The following is a 24,613-nucleotide window of genomic DNA, read 5'->3' as shown; positions in this document are numbered from 1 at the left end:
TGGGTCACATCCAATTAGTTTTTCATTGCAATAGCCATTTTTAACAATCATTTTGTATTCGAAAGGAATTTCGTTGTCCGGAGTCAATTCTTAGACAGAAACACTCATAGTATAGTCAACGAGATTTCTTTCGATGTCACTAGGTTGTTAAACCAGATTTTCCATATCCACAGTATAAAAAGTTAAAGCACAGGATTGCAGGAGGTAATTATTTTGTTTACCTTATTTCTTTTAAATCTGAAAGTAACATCTACTCTTCTAATGGCCGTCACCTAGAATCCTACCTTATGATATATTGAAAGACTTTTTGATATTATTTAATACATCATTATTTTCCTACCTCGACAGAAGTAGAAGCATTACTACTAGTATATATGTTTCCTTGATTTTTAGTTTTTATTTTTAATATTTCTTAGGAACACAGTTATTAGTTTACTATTAATTTTGGAATGGTTTTGACTAGAAGTGGTAGTAAGCTACAGCCAAATAATATGGAAAACAACGAAGAAGCAGTTAATTCCGAGCCAAGGGTAGGGGCACAGAACACGCAAACTCAAGTTCCTACGAACAACCCACCAACTTTGCAAACCAACACTGGAACGGGAGGCATTGTCAGATCGTCAAGCGCTCCATCGATTGGCAGCGATGCATCGATCAGTCCGGATGAACTGAATAATACTATACTTTCTCCAGCATTTTCAAGTTTGACCGCTCAGAACGTAAGACGAGAATTTCGACAGGGGAATGGAGACGATAGATCGGAATTCAACCAGGCTAATAATCTGCAGGAAATGATGGCATCCATTGGGTTAGCACAAGCTCAACTGATGCGCAGTATTGAAGTGATTCGGCAGGTTCAGCGTGATCTACAGCAAGCACGGCCAACCGTGAGAAATTCCACCGAGGAAGGTTTGTCGGCTGAACACGCAGCTGGGATACAGACTCCAGCTATAGCTCCAATGACGCGTGCGCCACCGCCACTAACACGTTATCCGACAGTTGTAGAAAACACTCAATCAATGCACGGAATTAGGGAACCTCCTCCATCGCAGGCAGTTCGAAATGAGGCATCAGGAGCCGAGAATAACAATCCTATCATTGCGGTGGATACCAGAGGTCAAGATTATACGGGGAATCCAACAGAAATGAGACCTCAGAAGCCGTCGAATGCATCATCCTATCACGGAAATGTAGCTCATCAAAGTAGCAATCGAAAATACAAAGTTAAAGATTGGGGAATGCGCTTCAATGGCAGTGAGAAAAACGCAGATGCTGAACATTTTATCTTCTGTTTGGAGTCTACGAGGCAAGACTATGGTTATCCATTTGACGAACTTCTCAGGGAGTTCCCACAGTTACTTGAGGGTAGTGCCGAAAGTTGGTACTGGCAGCAACGACGAATTGCCCCGTTTAGGCACTGGAATGAGTTGAGGGAAGCATTTTTAGCCCAATTTCGTCGGTACCAGAATGAATTTCAAATTCAAAAAGAAATTATGGGTCGTCGTCAGATGCCGAATGAAACATTTGATGAGTTTTTCGATGCCGTGCTCAAAATGAGAAACCAACAACGATCTCCATATGATGAAAACGACTTGGTAGAGATCATGAAAGGAAACTTAAAATCATCACTTGCTTCTCTTATTTTCCCTATTCAAATTAAAGGGTTGAACCATTTTCGGCAGGAGGTCAAACGGGCTGAATTGATGGTAGCTGGACAAAGACAAGCATACCAGCAAAGAACGTTTCAACCACAGAAAGTACACGAACTAGAATACACAGAGGCCGAATCTGAATTGGACGTAGACGCTTTAGCAGTGTCCAACCGCTACACGTGTTGGAATTGCAGAAAGGTTGGTCATAGTTACATTGATTGTCCTGTACCCATATCAAAGGTGTTCTGCTTCAAGTGCGGAAGAGAGGGAGTAGTTTCCCCAAAATGTCCAAGGTGCCAGGGAAACTTGAATCGGAGCGTTCCTCGAACTGGGGAGGCGCGCTCCACCCAGACGGAGTCCCAGCAGGAACAGTAGAGGGAAAGTGTAACGCGAAGAAGGTAATCTTATTAGTCAACGAAAACAAGAGGGTGAATGAAGAGAAGCCGATATTACGAGTGTTGAAACCATTGCATGTAAGGAAAAAGGAATACGAAGAAGCTAGGTCGAGAATTTTCGGTGTAGTGTCCAATAAAGTAAAACGGGCTAGAGAAAGATACAACAAGAGAAGGAAATTGAGAAAGGAAATTGCATCTACTACCCTATATGAAGGTGAAGATTCGAGATTTTACACCAAAATTCACATTAATGGCGAAGAAATTGAGGGTCTTCTTGACAGTGGAGCAACGGTGTCTTGTTTAGGTAAGGGTTGTCTAGATCTGGTAGGAAAAATTGGTTTAACTCCTCAAGATTTCTTTTCTTTTGTTAAGACTGCAGATGGAAGTCCACACAAGATAACCGGGAAAATCCGTGCAGATATTACCTTCAATAATATGACTCACCCAATAGATTTCTTTTTGGTTCCTACACTTAACCGACAACTCTTCCTTGGAATTGACTTCATGAAAACCTTTAAAATGTTTGCGTCTGTTGAGAGTCTCACCACCAACGGCGTCAGTCTTTGTGATGAGGCTGATAGTGGAACCAGTGATGACAGAACTGTTCATAAATTGTCTGATCCACAACGGAAACGTTTGGATGGGATAATAGCAAGATTTCCTTCTTATTCAACACAAGGCTTAGGCCGGACTAAGTCTGAGGTCCACACGATCGACACAGGTGACGCAACTCCAGTTAAAAGTAGACACTATCCTGTATCTCCAGCTGTACAAAAGCTCATGTATGCAGAGCTGGATAGAATGCTCGATCTAGGAGTCATTGAGCCGAGTGAAAGTCCGTGGAGTCATCCTGTCACTCTAGTCAGAAAGGGCGACAAAAATAGGCTCTGCTTGGATGCTCGTAAGCTCAATGCTCTGACGGTCAAGGATGCCTACCCACTCCCGCACATTGAGGGATTGCTTAGCAGGTTGGGAGATACCTATTTTATCTCAAGTGTCGATTTAAAGGACGCTTTCTGGCAAATCCCATTAGATGAGTCCAGCAAAGAAAAAACGGCTTTCACAGTACCGGGAAGACCACTCTACCATTTTACCGTCATGCCTTTTGGGTTGTGCAATGCGGCCCAAAGGTTGTGCCGTCTAATGGATGGAGTGATCCCTTCGGTACTGCGGGACCGCGTTTTTGTTTACCTGGACGATCTTTTGGTGGTTTCGCCAGACTTCGAAACCCACCTGGAGTTGCTGAAGCGCGTTGCCGATCTATTAGCTGAAGCAGGACTAACCATAAATGTAGCTAAATCTAAGTTTTGCTTCAAGGAATTAAGATATTTAGGCTACATCGTTGGAGGTGGTGAACTCAAACCAGACCCAGCAAAAATTGAGACAATAACTCGTTTTTGTTTTCCAAAAACCGCGAAACAGGTACGCAGCTTTACGGGGGCAACAGGGTGGTATCGTAGGTTCATACCAAATTACGCAATGATCGCCGCGCCCATTTTCGATACCTTAAAGAAGGGAAAAGTTTTCCATTTTACTGAAGAGGCAAAGATAGCTTTTGAAAAACTCAAGACTGCATTAATCACTAGCCCTGTCCTGACTCATCCTGATTTTTCTAAACATTTTTATGTGCAGTGTGATGCTTCTGATCTGGGAATCGGAGCAGTGCTATTCCAAAAAGATAGCGAAGGAGGGGAACATCCCATTGCTTACTATTCCCAGAAGCTCACATCGGCACAAAAGAATTATTCAGTCACGGAGAGAGAGTGCTTGGCGGTGGTTAATGCAGTAAAGAAATTTCGCCCTTATATCGAGCTTATGCCATTTACAATTATTACCGACCATAGTAGCCTGAAGTGGCTGATGTCGCATAAAGATTTAAGTGGGCGATTGGCTCGATGGAGTCTTCATTTACAATCATTTAGTTTCGATATAGAACATCGCCAAGGGTCCATGAACGTAGTACCTGATACACTGTCAAGATACGATATGGAAGAGTTGTCGGTAAATGTAGATGCTTTAATAGACCTTTCTTCATCAGCTTTTCAAAACGAGGACTATAAAGATCTTATAGATAACGTCAGTAAGAACGCGGATCGGTTGCCAGATATAAAAGTGATAGATGGATTCGTCTACAAAAGGACACAATTTTACGACGGCTCACCTACCAATGAAGATTTTGCTTGGAAATTGTGGATTCCATTGGAGTTAACCAATGGAATTATCGAAAAAGCCCATTGTCTCCCTGTGGCCTCACATGGTGGTTTTCATAAAACCCTAAAAAGAATCAAGGAGTATTTTTATTGGCCCCTTATGAATAAGCAAGTTAGAGATTTCGTCCTTAAATGTCAAGTATGTAAAGAGTCTAAATCAGCCAACATAACGCTACGTCCTCCCATGGGCAAAGAAGCCAATGTGGAGAGACCTTTTCAAAGAATTTTTGTAGATTTTTTAGGTCCCTATCCGCGTTCAAAGGCCGGCAACACTTATATTTTCATTGTCCTTGACCATCTTAGCAAGTACGTTCTTCTTAAGGCTATGAATAAAGCCAGTACTAAAAATGTGGTTAAATTCCTCATATCAGAGGTATTTCATAAGTTCGGTACACCCGAAGTACTAATTTCAGATAATGGACAACAATTTGTAGCAAAGGAATTTGAGGACCTTATGACAAACTTTGGTATCTCTCACGTGCGCACAGCAACTCATTCGCCACAAGCTAACTCTTCTGAACGAGTCAACCAAAGCATTTTATCAGCCATACGTTCATACTTAAAGGATAGTCAGACAGAATGGGATAAATATTTGTCAGAGATAGAGTGTTCTTTGAGATCATCGGTTCACTCCGCAATAGGTGTCACTCCATATTTCGCCCTTTTTGGAATGAACATGGTGAATCATGGTAGCGTATTTGCTCTAGCGCGAAAGCTTAAGGTTCTGCAGGATCCGGAGGCCAATGTCCTTCCACAAACAATAAAATTAGAAATAATCAGAGAGAAAATAAGAGAGAATCTCCACCGAGCATACCTAATAAATGAAAAAAAGTACAACGTGCGATCTAGAAATGTGAAATTTATACCGGGGCAGGAGATATATCGTCGTAGCTTTCAGCAAAGTGACTTCAAAAGGAACTTTAATGCTAAACTAGGACCTAAATTTGTAAAGTGCAGAATTGTTCGACCAATTGGAAATTGTCTTTATGAAATAGAGGATTTGAGAGGGAAATCCTTAGGAGTATTCCACGTGAAAGATTTGAAACAATAAGAAATGGTTTTTCTACCGCATCCCATAATAACAGAAGAAGTCCTCTCACGATCTGAATAACACCAGCAAAAATTTAATGTTTAATAATTATTCACGGAAAAATATTTTCCTTACGAGCTCATAGATTCATTTTCTCCTAAACTATATTTTTGTTATTATAAAGAAATAAAACGATTGTTCACTTACCGGCACAAATCCAAAAATAGATATATCATAAGATTACAGCGGCAAAGTAGAGATTTCTGCATGGTGGTTTTTACTCCTCATAGTTGGGCACAAAATCAGAATTTATTTGCTTTTCCACTTTAAAGTATAATCGCAACGTTGATTCGCCGTTAAATCCACAATCATTAACATTATTTTGTTTTGCTTTTATATTTCTTTTATGTTTTGATTCAAATTAGCCTTTGTTTTGATTTTGCTTCGCATTTGTTTTGATTCATTTCTTTCCTCACTTTCGTTATGTTTTTTTTTCCGTTAACCTTTTTGTGACTCTACACATGTACTCTTTATTCTCTCTCATAGCTGTATTTCACACTCTTTGATTTTACTACTCTTACACTTTTGCTTTTAAGAAATCATATCACAAGAAAAGTATGGTCGTATGCACAAATATTCCCACTATTACAACAACAGGAATAACGTAGGCTTTTAATTAATGAAAAAAAACTTTTCTGATAGGCTTTTTTTTTAACAATGCTCACTTCTTTTTGTTTTTCACTTGCATAGCCAATTAATACGCATATGAAAATATAAATTATTGGACTTTTATTGCATACACAGATTTAGTATTGATGAAAATTATATTAATTCCATTTATACACTTTTCAACATACATAATTTATATCTTTATTATTAATATAAAATTGAATTTCTATATTTTTCCTTAAAATTTATATTCTTAGGCAGCACACATTTATTTTAGTAATTAAACGATTTTCTTAACTTTATTCTCTATTCTTTTAGTTTTAGATTATTTTCTGTTTTTTTTTCAATTACACATCGCTTTGTTTGCACTGAAGATGATCGACGATTTCTAGAATGAAACGGTTATTTCAACCCAGCAACAAACCTATCACATAGTACGCAACTCGTTGTGGTACAGTCGTATGAAAGCACAGCACAGTGATATGACGCCAACTCGATATTACGTTTATAACACTTTTTCATTCGTCGTTTCTTCTTTTACCCGTTACAATTTTATCTTATTAGGAAATTTCAGATTTTGTTTATTTTAGGATTTATTTTTTTGTAGCACATTAATATTAGTAAGACACTATTGGTAATCACAAAAAGTTTTTTTAAACAGCAAATTCTTGGTTTTTCTTTTATTCTTAATTGTATATATTTTTTTTTGAAACCCCGGTATTCAATTGTATCGCCCGCACTTCAAGAAATTCACTACATATGTATGGTCTGTCTATGATAACGTAGCCAGTTCAGTAGAAATAATGACGCAGGCATATTTCATTGACAAAGAAGAGCTGACAAGATCGACGTCCTATCGAAAATAAAAGCGCTCCATTCAAATGAAGCTTTCTACAAATCATCGAACTTATTTTTCGCACTTTTTCCCTCCCATCCTTTTACAGTGATGTACAAAGGATGGTTGGGTTTGTCATGTGCGTACTCACGCCATCTATACGCCACATACCGAAACTCGTATAATTTTGTCTGTCACACCAAGTGACATATGGTTTGTTTATCCTGTCATTTCAAAAAGGGAAATTTTAAATGTGGAAAACATATTGGAAATAGGGAGCCAATAAGCCATGTAAAATATTCAAAGTCTTTTTTTTTATTTCTGGAGTTCTTGGCAGCAGGAAGTGGATCGAGCAAAAAGAAAATAGTAAAGTTTTTACACACGTTAAATACAACCGGTGTAATAATACCCGCATATCACAAAACAAAATTTTAAAAATATTTATTGCCTTTATTGCACGAAAAGAGAAAAAAAAACCTCAATAACTTTTGAACAAAAGGAAGTAATCCAGCACCAAACACCTTTGCCAGCATCGATAACGATATTTGGACCACCGATCCCGACTCCTCTGCCCATCGTTGGATACGCTGTTGAGCACCAGGCATTCCGCGGTGCTGAGGTACCTAAAAATAAAAGAATATAAAACTGATATGGTGTAAAACGAGCTATTGACTTTAACTCATTACTTACCTCCAAACTTATTGATAATTACTTGCGACGGACGGACTGCCCATAAACCTAGAATAAAAGGGTATAGAAAATACGTGGCCTTAAGGGTAGACATTTCCTTTTGTTTTCTTTATTATTCGAATTTTTATTCTCATATCCTCTCCGAATAGATAGAGCTCTCTCTAGGCAGGTAGGACAGGTTATTAACCACCAGGAGTTAGTTGCTCCCATACACAAAAGCTTAATGTTGTCCCTTTGCTTTTACTCCACTTAAAATAGAAGAAAACTTTTTATTCAGGGTTTGAACTATAAAACTAAAATACAACACTCATACTTACGAGATTAACTGACGGATAATAAGCTCCATTGCCAGCAATCACCGCCATAATAGGACCTCTGTTCAGCATCCCTGGAAAAGAAAGAAGAGCAGCCATCTTATATTAAATTTATTAAATAAATACCCAGAAGTGGTACTTACCTAAGTTTCGTTATTATGTACAACGTTCAAAATTATAATACTTACGATTTTCGAATATTTTACACTAGTAAAAACTCTTTGCACTAGTAATAACCTTTTTAACAATGTGAATTTCAAAGTTAAAATTATCCACAATTTTTTGTATTAAAAATTAAGAACCTTGAATTAAAAATAAAATTATAACGATGGATATGAATTAAAATGTCTTCTCCATAAGGAAATTTAATTGAAGGTTAGGAGGGTGACGTGCTAAAGAAGAGGTAGGTATGGGGGCAATATGAACATGTTTTGATTGCCAAGGTGGAACAAGTGTTCCAGTGGGAGGGAAGAGCTCGGTTTAACACCTGCCGAGTACTTTCATGATTTTTTTTTCCATATAACTGGTTGCTTTTTCTTATTTATGCTGTGGTAAAAGTCATTAATAGTTTACTATTTCTCTCGGGCTCGGAATACCCTTTTTTTTTTAATTTTGATCAGTCTGGCATGATATTTTTTTTGTTTAACGTATTGCCAACCTAGTCAATGTCGTCAAGAACCACCCCCATCCGGCGAGCACTAGCCGTGCAAAAAGCCAACATGCCAGCAATGACGATGTTTGATAGAAAACAGGAATTATGTGAAATCAACTGACGGTAGTACGTGACAGTTATAACACTCCCATCTCTGTTATTCTGATTTGAGCAAATTAATTTCGTTCATAAGAATATTAGGTTTTTTATTTATTGTCTTGCTTGTATTAAGAAATGATAATTATTTATAAATTACCGATGTTCTACCATAGGTTGTAACATTAGGCTTTGGCCTAATGGCTTTTTCATTGCAACATATAAATAAATAAATGAAAATGAAAATGAAATGAAATGAAATTGTAAAGTCTTTGAGTTTAAGCAGTAACATGAGTTATATGCTATCACTTCACTTTGCATGCCAATTTTTTTGCCATACAAAGAAGCATATAATGTCTTCCCTTTAATATTTAAAATAATTGTTGAAATTATTTATACTTAATTAACAATCATTGCAACACAAAGGAGTAATAAACAATACATTATCAGTTTAGTTGAATTAATAAATAACAGTAATAACTTTTACATATGTTTCTCCTTAAATTCATGTGTTATCATTTCACTTTATGCAACAAATGTCTTGTATAAAGTATAGATTGGTATGGAACAACAGTTGTTCTTTCCTCACTATTTACACTTGTAATATATTTATTTTATCTATTAACCATAAAACACAACGGTTTTAGTCCATTGAAAGCTTAAAACTGAAATTAAATTATTGTGCTATCCATCATTTTATTTTTATGCAAAATAAGAAGAAGCATTTGTTTTGATTTATACACCCAAGACATACACCCTTACGGCGTTAGCAAACTTTTTTTTATCGTCTTTGGAGAAAACGATGCAGCTCGTCATGTGGCTCTTTCCAGCTGATTACGTTTTCCTTATATCTCATTCGTAAACATAAAAAATTATCTCGAATTTTGCTTTCTGTTTAGCTTTTTATCGGGCATTTCTTGTTGCCGTCTTATTTGTTTTGTTTGGGACGTCTTTCTTTCTTGATTGGCATAGTGACTTGACACAGGTCATACTGGAAAATACTCAGTTTTGTTAGTTCTGTGAAATGAGTAAACCAATTCCTCCGAATTCCAAGGAACAACATGGTGTTAATCCCCTGGTCTATGCAGATCCCAATAATTTGTATAATTTGGTTTGCAATATGCCACCGCCGCCACCCCCACCGGCTAGCATAAATACACCTCCTCCACCGCCACCACCACCAACAGTACCATATCCAGGTGAAACAACAAGCGACAATGTTACTCCTCCTAGCAGTGAGCATACATCTGTGGCCAAAATTTATGAAGACAAATATGACTATTCCAGCAGCTATCCAGCCACTTACGATACTTACTCCACAAAAAGTTGGCAATCGGCAGCAGCTGTTCCCAACTATTCTCACCATTCCTATGAATATAGCTCCGAAACAAGTTATCATCGTGGACACAGTGATTATCATCATAGCTCATCATATAAATATCATGGATCGTATGGAAGTAATTATTATTCGTATGGAGCGACAACGGCTCCATCTCATGGCAGCTCAGCTTCAAGTTATCGTTATTCCTCCTCCTCCTCCTCTTCGTCGAGACATCGTAGTGATTATTATTCACGTAGCTCATCCTACAGCGGATCGTCTGAACGGTCATCCAAGTCGGCAACATATGGTGGCGAGCCCCTACCCAGCAAAAGCGAAAAGCGACCAAGAGTGCGTGAGGAGCGCCCTGTAAAGCCAGAAACCGAACGTGATCGTTTGCTAAGAATGTGGCGTTCTAATTATTGTGAAACTCCTGAAGATATCCAACGGAAAATGGAAGAACTGGCCGAAATGGATGAGGATACCCGAGAGGTATGGATACGATCTTCACCAGCTGATTTGTACTATCGTCGTACAAATGTGGTGCAGGAAGTTGAGGCCACCAAACGTTCGAATCTGCTGTGTGAGTTGTTCGAGGAAGAATTACTTAAACGTTTTGAACGGGTACGAGTCAAGTTACCACCCTATAATCCGCCGCCAAGGCAAACACGTCGCCGTGTCTGTAAACACAAATCCGAAGGATGTTCCTCCTCCGATTCAGATTCATCGGATAATGAGGAGTTTAAATTGGAACAGGACAACTGTATGGAAGAGCTGTCGCGTAAAGTCCAACACCCGTATCGTATACATGCCGATTTGTGGCACAACGAAGCGGGCGAAATGAATGATGGTCCCCTGTGTAGGTGTTCACAAAAATCGCGGCGAGTTGGTATACGTCATGGTATCTACCCGGGCGAGATACGTTATCCCAAATGTGATCCGAATTCAAATAATGCCAGTAAATTACATCATTATCGCATCACCATTTCACCGCCCACAAATTTCCTCACCAAAACCCCCACCATCATCAAACATGATGAGCATGAATTTCTGTTTGAGGGGTTCTCATTGTTCTCCCATTTCCCATTGGGTGATTTGCCAACATGTAAGGTGATACGTTTCAATATTGAATACACTATATTGTATGTGCCCGAGAAGATGCCGGAAAATTTCACCGTCAAGGAGCTGGATATATTTTGTGAGTAGTGAGAATATAATTTTAGTTCCATTAAATTTTCATAATTCCTATTTTTCTGGTCTTTAGTTAAATACTTGTTCCATGAACTCTTGGAGTTGGTGGATTTCTCCCTGCTGCCCAAATCTGAGGATTCCGAAAATGACAGCTGCCCAGCCTTTCATTTCTTGCCCCGCTTTGTACGCGACCTACCCGATAATGGCAAAGAAGTTTTGGCCATGTGTGAGGTATTGAAATATCTCCTGGACAATGCTGGACCATTGGTGGATTCACCACTGCTTACAAATCTCACACACACCCCACAAAGTGAATGGCAGGACTATGTGGATGATTTCAAAGGCATGTTGGCCACCAAGCCTGGCTATAAACCCAGTTCCATACGTGTAGATCAGCTGGATCGTAATGTTGCCGATTTACCAGAATGCTATGACAAAGAAGAGGGGGTGTGCCACCCAGCCATTGTCCACTTTGGCATACGTCCTCCCCAGCTAAGTTATGCCGGTAATCCAGAATATCAAAAGGCCTGGCGGGAATATGTTAAATTTCGCCATTTAATGGCCAATATGTCCAAGCCGTCGTTTAAAGATAAACGTAAATTGGAAGAGAAGGAGGCTCGTCTGCAAGAAATGCGTACCCAGGGTAGAATGAAACGTAATGTCACCGTGGCCGTTAGTTCCAAGGGTTATCATCGCACTGGCATTATGTGTGACATTGTGCAACATGCCATGTTGGTGCCTGTGCTAAGTGGCCACTTGAGGTTTCACAAATCCCTGGATTTCTTGGAAGAGAAGATAGAATATAAATTCAAAAACAGATATCTTTTGCAATTGGCCCTTACGCATCCTTCGTATAAGGAAAATTATGGTACCAATCCCGATCATGCCCGCAATTCCTTGACCAATTGTGGTATACGACAACCGGAATATGGTGATCGTAAAATCCACTACATGAACACCAGAAAGAGGGGTATCAACACCCTGATCAACATTATGTCCCGTTTTGGCAAGGAATATGAAACCATGTCGAATATTACCCACAATGAACGTTTGGAGTTTTTGGGTGATGCTGTGGTGGAATTTTTAAGTTCCATACATTTGTTCTTTATGTTCCCCGAGCTGGAGGAGGGTGGTTTGGCCACTTATCGGGCGGCCATTGTGCAAAATCAACATTTGGCTTTGTTGGCCAAGAAACTGCATTTGGAGGAATACATGTTGTATGCCCATGGTTCGGATTTGTGTCATGAGTTGGAGCTGAAACATGCCATGGCCAATTGTTTTGAGGCCCTAATGGGGGCTTTATTGTTAGATGGTGGTATTTCCGTGGCCGATGAGGTCTTTATGAATGCCCTGTTTATGGAAGATGACCCGTTAAGGGAAATATGGAAAAAGTTACCCGAACATCCTTTGCAGGAACAGGAACCCATGGGCGATAGGGATTGTATCTCCTCATATCCCATGCTGCAGGAATTGTGTAAATTTGAAGAATCCATTGGCATACAATTTAAGCACATACGTCTACTGGCCAGAGCCTTCACAGATCGTTCCATAGGTTTTACACATTTGACATTGGGTTCCAATCAACGTTTGGAATTTCTGGGTGATACGGTTTTGCAATTGATATGTTCGGAATATCTCTATCGTCATTTTCCCGAACATCATGAGGGTCATTTGTCCCTGCTAAGGTCCTCTTTGGTCAACAATCGAACCCAGGCAGTGGTTTGTGATGATTTGGGCATGACAAAATATGCCGTCTATTCCAATCCCAAGGCAGAATTGAAAACCAAGGACAGAGCCGATTTATTGGAAGCCTTTCTGGGAGCCCTCTATGTAGACAAAGGCCTGTTGTATTGCGAACAATTTTGCCATGTCTGCCTGTTTCCAAGACTGCAAATGTTTATTATGAATCAAGACTGGAATGATCCCAAATCGAAGCTGCAGCAATGCTGTTTAACTTTGCGTACCATGGATGGTGGAGAGCCGGATATACCGCTCTATAAAGTCATTGAATCTTCGGGGCCAACCAATACCCGTGTCTATACGGTGGCTGTTTATTTCCGTAACAAACGTTTGGCCACCGCCACTGGGTCCTCGATACAACAGGCCGAAATGAATGCCGCCAAACAGGCATTGGAAAATTCCAGAGATCTTTTCCCCCAGCTGGATCATCAGAAACGTGTCATAGCCAAAAGTATTAAAAAACAAACGGGACGTGAAATCAATCAAGACACGGAGGCGAATAGCAAGGATGAAAAGAAACCCAAGCATAAGCCGCACATTGCCGATGAATCACATTTGCCGAAACAGTATAGGGAAAGGGAAGATATATCAAGTGATGAGTTGCCCGAAGATGATGATGATCAGCAAGAGGGTAATGAGCTGGCACAACGAAGGAACAGCCGGAAACTCTCAACCACAGGTGGGCGAAAATATATTTTTAATTGAAAATATTTATTTAATTTAAATTCTTTTTTTCAGGTTATTCCTCGAATAGTCTGATAGACTCGGATACCGATGACATAACATCCCCCACCAATACACCAAAGAAACGTGTTAAACTCTCCACCCCGCCCAAGGAGGATAAACAAAAATCTCAAAACTTAGCAGAAAGTAAAAAGAACTTGGACTTACCTTGTGAGGATATTAGCAGTGATGAGGATTTTAATCGTTCCGAATTGCAAGAGAGTAAAAGCGACGAAAAACCAAACCCTATTTTAAGTGATTTAAAAGACTTGGTAGAAGATATTTCATCTTCGTCAGATCTAGAACCCGAACCAGGGGAATTATCGTGTTAAAGAAATGTTAAACATTTCCAGAAAATCTGCAAAGTTTTCGAAAACAGACGAAGGAGTTTAAGGACTTAATTAAATGATTTTTTTTTAGTTCCAATAAAGGAACTACATTGACTACCATATATGCCAAGCTAAAATTTTGATTCCAGCAGTTTCGTAGTAATAGTTATCGACTGTATTTTTATCATTCTATGAACAAATGATCCATTTTTATAGGTACTATAATTATGGCGGCCTACAAGGTAAGATCGCCAATTTTTCACATACTTACCAATCTTGAGTAGTGCGATATATATCAATAAAACATTTCGGATTTAAATTTGGTCTGGATTTCTTTATTTGGGTTAAAACAAGAATAATGCTAAATTTTTCTCTCATCTACAGATAAGCACTAATCGGTCTTATGTCCTGGGAAACAATTCTTGTTCTATGAAAATGTGAAATAAAATTTTATAAAAGTAAAATAATATCAAATGAAACATTTTATAAAGCATAAAAAGTTCCTTAGGGGAGTGAGAGAAAGCTTGGATAAAGACAAGAACAATAATTCTCCAGAGTTTTGTATTATGAGATAAACGTGTAAGAGAACAGCCCAAACGTTTTGATGTTCGAGTGGCAGAAAGCGTTTTCCAAAACATCATCAATGCTGCAGCCACTCGCTACATACTTGCTGATCAGAAATAAGATCAAATCAACCAGCAGAGGCACCGGCACTAGAGATTGAACGTGATGATCTCCATTGTTCCAACACTACTGATCCCCGAACCAGTGAATTGACGCTTGAAGTCCTATAACCTGTTGATACTGGAATATAAGAGGAAACAGCGACTAACCCATCTGAAGTGTTGCAACTTTGTAACCGATATAAGTAAGCTGTGGTTAATGGTTAAATCGCTCTCGAACTCTGGAAAAAATATGATAGGGTCACAATCACTATTAACGACCAAACGGTGACTGATCCGAAGAGGCTTGATATTTTAACCAACATTTTTTTGAACTAACCGAAAGCGATAGGGCGAAACGAAGAGTTCTACGTCGTATCGGATCTCTTCCCGCCGAGGAGGCACCACCACAGCTTATAATGACTGATATTGCAAGTGTCACCCGCACGCTAAGTCATCCAAAGCGTTGGAGCCAGAGGGATATTCAATGGTAATGTTGAGAACCTGACAAAAGTTATTGTCCCCGAAGCCTGAAAAATAGGCAGGCACGTCAGCAAAGGCGAATCATATAGGTCAATTTCGGTTTTGTAGCCAAAGGCTCTTGAGTCTTAATTCCTCCCCAGCATCAGCGAAAGCTATCCAGTTGCCAAACATCAACACGGATTTCTTCCTTCCATAACAGTTTTGCACACCACATCCACACATATTAGTTGAGGACTCAACCAGAACAGGCCGTTTCATAGAACAGCAGTGGTTGCTCTTATAACTTATCAAAGGTCTTTGATAAGGTCAATCATGCCACACGGTTCGAGACGTTGAAAATTCTACCCTCCGGCCGAGTCTGAAATTTTTGGATAGTCAATTATATGTGTAGATGCCAGTCGTACGTAGAGTTCCGGAACAAAAATCTAAGCGTCGTAGAGTGAAACAGGGAATTCCGGGTGATATCTCTGGAACTCTTAAACATCTACATTTCCGGAACCCCGCGGGTTCCCATCTATTGCAGACGAAGAACGCCGGCTGTCTAGACAAACTTGTGTAGTTTTGGTGCAGGCGTCTCAATTTTATTAGATACAAATTGATGAATATTTGCGAAACGTCTGCCCGGCATGTGATAGAGGCTCACACAATTCCTTCTTTCATTGCACTGCCAAATCTACCACCACTTACCCTAGAAGATCTTTTATTACACCCCGCGAAAGCAGCCAAACTTTTGAACCTGGAGTTAGAACTAGATTAGCTGTTACAAAAACACAACTAGTCTCTGTGTTTTTCACAAGGGTTTTTGACGATGGCATAATAAGCCGCAGAGCCCCCATATAACGGTACCCAGATATTCGGTATTTTGAAGATTCTAGCGACATTATTCACCGATTTTGTTCAAGTTTCGCATTTGTATATTGTAATGGCTTATGACAAAAGTTGCCTATGCAGGTCCACGTCATCGTATAGACCCTAAAATAGCAGCTACATTCGGTTTTTTCAAAAGTGTAACAGAATTTTTAACGGATTTTATTTTTTGAAAATTGCCAAATGGTGGAGGTATTCATAGTTCGTTCCAGCCGAACTTACAGCTTTTTTACTTGTTTGAATGTTTCTTGCCCCGATCCAGAAGATCGCAATATCAGCTGCAGAGCTGATGTCGGTTGGCCACCTCGGAGCTGCGATTTGACACCGTTAGACTATTATTTGTGGGTAGCTATCAAAGATAAGCATTACGCCAACATGTCACATGTACGGTTGATGCTTTACAGGACAACGTTCTTCGATATAATAAAGAGAAAATCGGTTATCGTTGTAAAAACTCTTATATGCTTGCAGTTCTGGAACAGACCTTATGTTATACTTACGTGAAAGGCAATAACATTGCAATGAATAAAACAAGTTGATTTCAAGGGAATTATTGCCATTGAAAATGAATAAATAAAATTGATTATTTTGTTTTTTTCATGTGGATAAATAATTGTTTTGTTGGGTAGTGTAATACTTAGGAGTTTGAAGAGAAAAAACTGTTGTTGTGGTATAATTTTTTTGGAGATTAATACGTTATTTGAAATTTTGTTCATGTTTTTTTTTATGTTTTTCATTCAATCATTGTTGTTGTTGTTCATTGAAGTCTAGTCATACTTAATAAGAGAGTTGGTTAAAAAAACAGGTGTCGCTACATTTTCTTTGTGACAAATGTCCGTGTATAATTAAGTTTATATGAGAATGTGTGTTGAGTGTGTGTGTTGATTACTATATACTGTACTTTTTTCATGTAGAAATAGGTCCATTCAATCCGATTCAGTTCAAAAGTCCTTCCTTCTGTTTTCTTTCGTTTCGTTCCGTTCAATATACATCTATATATATATATATATATATTCTACTTCCAGTTCTGTTGATGTCAGTTCAATTTTATGTATTTCTATTCCTATAAGTTTCAGTAGTATATATGTGAGTCGTCTCTGTTCATGTCCATACTCTTATACTTGTTCAGTTAGTTGTCGTCATTTTGTGATTGTTGTCTGTGAAAAATAGAAAATAAAAAAGTTCTTGTATGATGTTGGGAGAACAAGTTTTTTTTTTAAGAAAGATAATAAGTTTTGTTGTTGCTGTTGTATTATTTTTGCTGTCCTGTAAAAAAGTGAAATTGAATTAATAGACAATACTGGACGGGTGACATGATCCTTTGTGGGTGATGAAAAATAACGATTTACTTACCATTTTAAACATTTAAATACAAACAACAACTATTCAATTTAAAAGAATACAAAAATAGAGGATATCGAGTTTGACAAGGAAAGATATCAATAAAAAACCTTTATAGGAATCTTCCCCTGTCCCTTGCTTTTGAAAAATTATTAAGTATTAAGAACTCAACCTATGGGTAAATTCGTCACATAGAGGTACTTTTGAAATAAATCTATATACAAGATTAAAATATGAAATGTATAAACTTAAACAATAACAGGGTGAGATGAAAAAACTGCAATCAACTTCAGACTGCTGTCATTTCGAAGCCACTCGTCCGACAGCTTTTAAAATTATTCCAGTGACAGCTTCTTATATTGTTTACAAGCGTGCAAAAGCATTTTGATGAGAATTTTCCAGAAAAAAAGTTATTCGTGTTGGAATTCAAGCGTGATAGTGTGATTTTTTTATATTTGGCTGGAAAACCACAAGTGGCTATCGTTAGAGCACTTCAGCATTTAAATGTGAATAAATCTTTTGTGTCCCGTACCATCGCTCGTTACGACGTCAAGGAAGTGGACGGAAGAAAACAGCAACATCAGTAGAAATGGTTCAAAACTCGCGTCGCTGTGGCCGAAAAATGGCTCGTGAGCTGAACACATCGCAATATTCCATTCGGCAAATATTGAAAAATGAGCTCATGATAAAGCCATTGAAATTCCAAAAAGTACAAGAACTTACACCGCAACAGAAAGAAAATAGACTCAAAAGAGCTTAAGAGTTGCTTCGCTTGGCCGAAAGTGGTGGACTGCCGGATTTGGTTTTCTCCGATGAGAAAACATTCATTGTTCAGCAGCAGCAGTAAACAAACAAAATGATCGTGTTTACTTGCCAAAGAGGTTAGCGGAAAATGTGCACCTTTGGTTGGTCACCAGAACTCAAGCGCTGGCCATGGTGATGGTGTGGGCCGCCATCTCTCCGCTCGTATTTACCGACCGTGGCATCAGAATAAATGCCGAATATTATCGCGAAAATATTCGGAAGGGTGTATTAAAGCATTGGGCACACAAACATTTTGGCCGCAGAACTTGGACATTGCAATAGGACTCAGCACTCAGAATTTTTACAAAATGAGATTCCGGATACCAGATTCGTTGGACTATTGTGTCTGGAGTATTTTGGAAAGCAAGGTTGGCACTAAAAAATACCAAAGTGTCGATCACCTCAAGCAAGCGCTTCGCCGGGAATGGGCCGAAATACCGCAGAGCAACATTCGGGCAGCGTGTGACGGTTTCATTGGCCGTTTGAAGGCCATAAGGTGACCAATTCGAACAAATCTTAACTTATTCTAAAATTTGATGCTATTTCCGACATTTTCTGCTTTCATTCAATAAAATTTAAATTTTGACTTTGTTGCAGTTTTTTTATCTCACCCTGTATATGTAGTATTGGGAACATATCATATTTCATCCTCTGCAATAAATGCTCATATTGTAGGGCTTGTATCTGGGATGTGCCTGACACCCAAAATATAAGAAAAGTCTGTTAAGGAGAATTCTGAGGGGAATTGAAATTTGGAGCTGTATTAGGGTTTCCATCTAAAAAAATCCTCCTCCTCCTCATTTGAAAAAATCATCCTCTGCAGTAAATGATCATGTTGTAGGGCTATATGTTTGTCTTTGTGATGTGCCTGGCAACCCAAAATATGAAAAAGTCTGTCAAGTAGAATTCTGAGGGGAATTTAAAATTTGGAACTCTATAAGGGTTTCGATCCACCGAAGGCCGCCAATGGGGATCATTAGAAAAGAAAAGAACATCCTCTGCAATAAATACTCATGCTGTAGGGCTATATGCTTGTCTTTGTGATGTGCCCAACAACCCTACAAGGATTTCTATTTTAGAATACCTCCTCTGTAAAATTCCTATAAAAGATGTTCCATTTACAGAAGATCTGCAAAAGGGCTGTCTTCTAATGTAGACCATTTCCATTTCCCCATTCATAGAAAGCTTGGATTCTTTCAACAAACATTGTAAACCGGTCTCCTATGAATTTGTGCCATCTTGGTATTCATGGCGAGATAAACATAAATATGTGACTTCACGTAGACATCAAAATATGTTCCGTGCACATAGGGGGCTACCGTGACCACCGATATATGGAAAATATTTACAAAATTAAAAGAGATACCATTACAGGAATTACTCACATTTCTAATTGCGACGCATACGTTTGCGATTACCATCACCATCATCGTTATTGTGATCACGCTCCTCAGCTTCCAATACCTGGAAACACACAAAAACACCAATTATTTCAGTTTAAAAATAAAAAACAAATTCCAAGTTACCTTGATACGGGTACCACATATCTCAGCACCATGCAAAGTTTGCATTGCATTTATTGCTGAATTCTTGTTGGCATACTTAACGTAGCCACAATTTTTGTTTGGCAATAGATACACGTCCATGAGACCTCTCCAGCATGAGAAGACATTTTTCAAAATGGACATTGGCACATTCTGAAAATAAAATCATTAAAATGAAAATGAATCATTAAAAATGAAACCAAAAAAGAACATTTTTCGTACCGATGTCAAAACAATGAACAAGCGTTGGGCACACTGGGCATCTGCGGGAGCCATGGGTTCTACTGGCGGTAATGGCACATTACAAACGGCATCCATTTTTGTACGTTCTAGACAATATTAAAATAACGAGGTTTGCTATAGATATCACTAAAATACAATTGAATTTCATTAGACTCACTATCAATAAACGAAGTATCGATGCGAGCAGAGCTCATACCAGAAACCTTGGCTATAATACGTTCACCAGCTGGGTATTCCAGGCCATGTAATTTATCTCTACAAATTAAAAAGGTATTAAAGAAACAGGCAAACAAATTTATAACTAAAACAAATACCTGGCATATATAGCCGCTTCGGGGCTGTCATAGACCACAATGGCTTCATTGGTGCGAGGGCCACCTACGAAATTAAAAAAAATGTGAAAAGTCTTTTCAAGCCACTTCGTAGCACATAACGTCATACTCACACTCCCTTAAAATTTTGCAATTATTCAACCCCGGAATAATATTGAACAAATGCCACAGTTGATCTTGATTAACACAATTGCTAATAATGACTTCCAGGCATGTAGGATTTGGTACCGGGACATTTTGTAAGCGCAGAAATTGAGCCATTTCCTTATTGCTTGAAACATTGTTGCCCCAATTATTGTAGCTACCCCCACCCGATGGCATATTATTGAAACCACCACCACCCATTCCAGCTCCAAAATTATTGCTAGGACCGCCAAAACCCATATTATCTTTCATCATGTTCCCTGAGCCACGACCTCCTCCGCCGCCACCACCACCACGGCCTCCCATCATTGTATTATCATCTCTAGACGACAAAGAACGCCCAGAATCTTTTGGTTCAGCAAATACGGGTTTGTATTTGGCTGGGCAATTTTCCAAAGCAATCGCCGCATCCAAAAATTTACTGTAACGTATGTAACCAAAACCTTTGGGATTGCCCGATTGTTTGTCACGCAATAATGTGACATTTTCCACTTGGCCCCATTGACTGAATTCATCGCGTAACTCATCTTCGGTGGCCGTTTTGGGACACACAATGAAGAGACGTACATATTTTTCATGTTCATTGTCGGATTTGGTTGAACCTTGGTTGCGACTAAAACAAAGGGAGGGAATGGTTTATTTGTTACCCTTAACAATCACATAACACAGATACGGAAACACAACTTACCTTGCAGCCACCAAAACTTTCAATGTTCTATCCAGTGAACCAATTGTCTTGCCATTCATCTCCTCCTGGGCCCTGGCCGCTTGTGAAGTTTTAGCATATTTGATATAGGTTATGCCTTTGCTTTCGCCGGTATGTTTGTCTTTTACAACCCATATATCTTCGATGTCACCAAATTGGCTAAATGCTTCACGAAAATCTTCCTCCGTATGGGCTTTGTTGCAAATGATGAAAAGACGTGACATAGGCGGGTCATCGCCCTGATCACGGGCACCACGCCCTCCATCGCGGGATTGTGAACGATTTTCGTACATATTTTTAGGGGGAATTTAACACTATTATGGGCTGAAAAATCTACAAGAAAAGTTTTAATTGCAAAATACACCGACACAAGCACGACGCTGCTTGCTTGATGACAAATGTGTATGTGTCAAATCACTATGTCAACCAACAAAGAAAGACGTTCCAAACGAAACAAATAAGAAGTTAAAATGAAATGCCTGATGAAAACTAAACAGAAAGCAAAATCACCGAGTACATCTGTTGTTTACGAATGAGTGTAATGGGTAATGCCGATTACCTTTGCTACCTTTGTTGTTTACGCGGGACGAGCTGTAACTCTCTGGTGCAGAAACGTATTGAACTGGAGATGGCAATCGTTGCCAATATCTATAGTATCGATTTTAAAAGGGGATATCGATGGGTATTTTTTATTGGGATTATCGGACGAAACGGTTGTACACCGTGGTTTACGAATAAAAGGCAACTGTTGTACAAGAATTTAAAACAACAACAAATTTAAACTATTTTTTCTTAGGGGACGGATCCGGGAACCCAGATTTTTGACCAAAAATTTCGAGTTCCAGACCCGGATGTCGGGTAATTTGATCCGAGTATAGTCGGGGTCTTCAACCCGGACTTTGGGGTTAAAAATCTGGGGTCCCGGGTCCGTTCCCCAAGAAAAAATATTTTTCTAAAATTAAAATCGTTCCAATTGCTGGCGTATGATTGAAGACGAAGTTGAAACGACGCTAACAACTTTTAAATGTAAATATGCTTCACTGTCAAATATCTTCAGATTGGTCCATAATTTAACAATGAATCGTCTTAAAGGTCCGGTCCAGAACTGCAAGAATGTTTACTACGATAATCGATTTTCCCTTTATGATATCAAAAAATATTGCGAAACTAGTAGATTCCTGCAGGTTCTGGAATAGAGAATAATTCAACTTAAAATGACAAGCCTATTTCTTCTAAGAAACGTTTTTATAGCTTTTGAAAAATCAGTTCTTATAACTTTGCAGATTCCAAGGCGTTATGTTATCATTTCATAGTGATTAGCAGTGTAAAGAGTTATCACTTTATCGTAATTAACAGAGCAACGTGTTATCATTTCATGGCGCTTGGCAGAAAACCCGTCTATCATTTCCCTGAATGCCAATGGTCGTGTTTACACCACCCAAACCTGATGTCGTTTGCTATTCAACCCAAGATGGCGTCCCATAAAACTACAATTATTTAATTAAAAGTTATATTGCTTCCCTTTCCTCCCACATAATCACCGAATAAAACTGCTGCAATTTAAAGTAATTTATTTGTTTTTTTTATTTTCTCCAAAAAAAGTTGTTTATTATTTATAATTTCTGCTGATGTCTGTCTCGTTCAGTGGTTTCAATGACATTAATTAATTATATACTTTTACATATGCATTACACAAAGAAATCATTGAAAAAAAAAAAAACTAAATGAATAAATTAATTAATACAATTGATGTAGAGTTTTATTTTTGTTATTAAGTTAGGGATGTTGTTTTTTTTAGAGAATTTGCACTAAAGTTATTATTGTAGTTAACAAATACTTTATGTTTTTTTGTTAAGTTTTTTTTTTTTGTTTTCTTTTATTATTACAAATATAGTCTCCTGTGAAATTATATGTATATTATTTATTGATTATGGAAAAATGAAGGAAGATAGTTATTGTTTTTAGAGTTCTATTTTTTTTGGATATGTTTTTAGGGATTATTTAAAATTATAGCCAGTTTTATTTAGGTTACATGCATTGTTTATGTTATTTTTTTGTAACTTAGGGAGTTTTTAATTTATTTTTTTGATACATAATATTATGTGTTTGTTAGATGCCATCAGCTGTGATGGCATGGTAGAAGAATATAGGTAGACGCATCGACACAGCTGCTGGGACAATGAAATGTCAAACCAATTTTGGAATTGAAAATGTTGAATGAAAAATTATTTAAATTTGTAAAAATTGTTAAAAAGCTCGAATTATAATAACCTTCGAATGACGTTGTATAAGAAAATATTTAAAAATCTGCTCATATTTGAAAAAAACATTTAAAATTTTTTGACATATCAATGCTCCCAAGCACTGATGCATCTACCTGTATTTTTCTACCATGCTGTTGATTCTAAATTGAGTTGAGCTGTCAATTTGAACTGTCAATTGCATTGCTTAAACGTTAAATGAAATCGGGTCTCAAATCCAGTGAATTTCATTTGACGTATTCGCAATGGAAGTGGTCTATCTAAACATACCTTTAGATGCCCACGATATTTATTTTAATGAAATATTTGACAGAAAATTGCATCAGTTTTAGAAAATGAAAATATCTGGGCATTATTCGTCTCATGGTAAAATTAAGAAGGTAAAGCCATTTTAAATAATGGTGTAAGTACATAAGAAGTTTGAAGTTATGGCTAGGCATGTTTTGTGACATTTCATAAAGGGATTACAGAGACGCACTAAAATCCTGCCGTCGTTTTCCATTATAATTTGACATTAATATGCCTAGCCATGACTTCAAGCTTTTTATGTACTTGCACCTTGAGACTATCCTTCTTTGTATTTTCTTTAATTTACCTTGTCAAATTTTCTCCGAATAAAAACAGGTTCCCATCTCTGATTTCTGTGTACAAAATGGATTTATAAATACAAATTTTGACAATGTGATGCTGTCAAACGAATATTTTTGAAAAAATTGTAAACATATGATTGCATGATTTTACCTTCTTAATTCTACCATGATTGGTATGTTCCAGAACTCCAAGAATGTAAAAGTTTTACTATGATAACCAATTTTTCCTTCATGATATCGAAAAAAAAATTGCAAAACTATTAAGGTGAGGGTACATGAGCAGCTTGGCATCATGGCTTGGCATATTAATGTCAAATTATAAAGGGAAACGACGGCAATATTTGAGTGCGGCTCCGACATCACTTTATGATATGTCACAAAATGCGAAGACTTCCATGTGAAGACTTCAAACTGTTTATGTACTCTCACCTTTAGATTGTTGCTGATTCTGGAAGAGCCCATATATTTTTTCAATTAGAATTTAAATTGTCAATAGGTGGCACTGCAATAATAATATATTTTTTAGCATACAAATTTATTTGGTTTTGGGATTATATATAAATATTTAATGTGTTATATGGAATTACTATTGTTGTTGTTGTTCTTGTGGGTGTTGCTTGTTGTTATTGTAGTTTATTTTTATAAATTATAATTTTATTCTCTTAATTATTTTCAATAATTAGCTATAGAGGAAATTTTTGAATGGTAAAGCAATCAAATCAGAAATAAAGATTAGGCTTCGTTTACATTGGAGTGCTTTAACGTGATTTACTTGAGAAATGTCATTGACAC

General features: G+C 37.9%; 2 protein-coding genes and 1 long non-coding RNA gene across 4 annotated transcripts; 1 reads left to right on the top strand and 2 right to left on the bottom strand.

Moving 5' to 3' along the window:
- Positions 1-7,234: 7,234 nt before the first annotated feature.
- Positions 7,235-8,313, bottom strand: LOC131801299 (uncharacterized). Its single transcript, XR_009341772.1, has 3 exons — positions 7,799-8,313; positions 7,482-7,729; positions 7,235-7,414 (listed from the first exon to the last, which is right to left on the bottom strand). It is a non-coding gene; the product is annotated as an uncharacterized LOC131801299 (long non-coding RNA).
- A 1,080-nt stretch (positions 8,314-9,393) lies between these two features.
- On the top strand, positions 9,394-14,139 carry LOC131801217 (ribonuclease 3-like). The gene is made up of 3 exons (XM_059119509.1): positions 9,394-11,059; positions 11,126-13,471; positions 13,531-14,139. Exons 1-3 carry the CDS (start codon positions 9,568-9,570, stop codon positions 13,845-13,847), a joined length of 4,155 nt encoding a protein of 1,384 aa, XP_058975492.1. The 5' UTR covers positions 9,394-9,567; the 3' UTR covers positions 13,848-14,139.
- Positions 14,140-16,395: 2,256 nt separating this feature from the next.
- Positions 16,396-21,573, bottom strand: LOC131801216 (RNA-binding protein 45-like). Of its 2 annotated transcripts, XM_059119508.1 has the most exons (9): positions 21,530-21,573; positions 20,953-21,294; positions 20,234-20,877; positions 20,103-20,166; positions 19,946-20,043; positions 19,768-19,874; positions 19,528-19,698; positions 19,387-19,465; positions 16,396-17,013 (listed from the first exon to the last, which is right to left on the bottom strand). In XM_059119508.1, the coding sequence occupies exons 2-8, from the start codon at positions 21,261-21,263 to the stop codon at positions 19,391-19,393; spliced, it is 1,470 nt and encodes a 489-aa protein (XP_058975491.1). In that variant the 5' UTR covers positions 21,264-21,294; positions 21,530-21,573; the 3' UTR covers positions 16,396-17,013; positions 19,387-19,390. The 2 variants fall into 2 exon arrangements, with proteins under 2 accessions (XP_058975491.1, XP_058975490.1); XM_059119507.1 differs by lacking the exon at positions 21,530-21,573 and having other exon boundaries at positions 20,953-21,387.
- Positions 21,574-24,613: the final 3,040 nt, after the last annotated feature.

Source organism: Musca domestica, unplaced genomic scaffold (genome assembly GCF_030504385.1).
Source record: "Musca domestica strain aabys unplaced genomic scaffold, Musca_domestica.polishedcontigs.V.1.1 15, whole genome shotgun sequence".
Taxonomy (NCBI): Eukaryota; Metazoa; Arthropoda; class Insecta; order Diptera; family Muscidae; genus Musca; species Musca domestica.
The sequence above is the reverse complement of the archived record's forward strand: the minus strand, read 5'-3'. Positions and strand labels throughout refer to the sequence as shown.

Excerpts from the sequence above, each read along its gene's own strand:
- LOC131801217 (XM_059119509.1), top strand. The coding sequence starts at position 9,568 with ATGAGTAAACCAATTCCTCCGAATTCCAAGGAACAACATGGTGTTAAT. Across the intron at positions 11,060-11,125 it reads CAAGGAGCTGGATATATTTT|TTAAATACTTGTTCCATGAA; the intron begins GTGAGTAGTGAG and ends TCTGGTCTTTAG. Across the intron at positions 13,472-13,530 it reads CCGGAAACTCTCAACCACAG|GTTATTCCTCGAATAGTCTG; the intron begins GTGGGCGAAAAT and ends TCTTTTTTTCAG.
- LOC131801216 (XM_059119508.1), bottom strand. The coding sequence starts at position 21,263 with ATGTACGAAAATCGTTCACAATCCCGCGATGGAGGGCGTGGTGCCCGT. Across the intron at positions 20,167-20,233 it reads TTGCAAAATTTTAAGGGAGT|GTGGCCCTCGCACCAATGAA; the intron begins GTGAGTATGACG and ends TTAATTTCGTAG. Across the intron at positions 19,875-19,945 it reads CGATACTTCGTTTATTGATA|AACGTACAAAAATGGATGCC; the intron begins GTGAGTCTAATG and ends AATATTGTCTAG.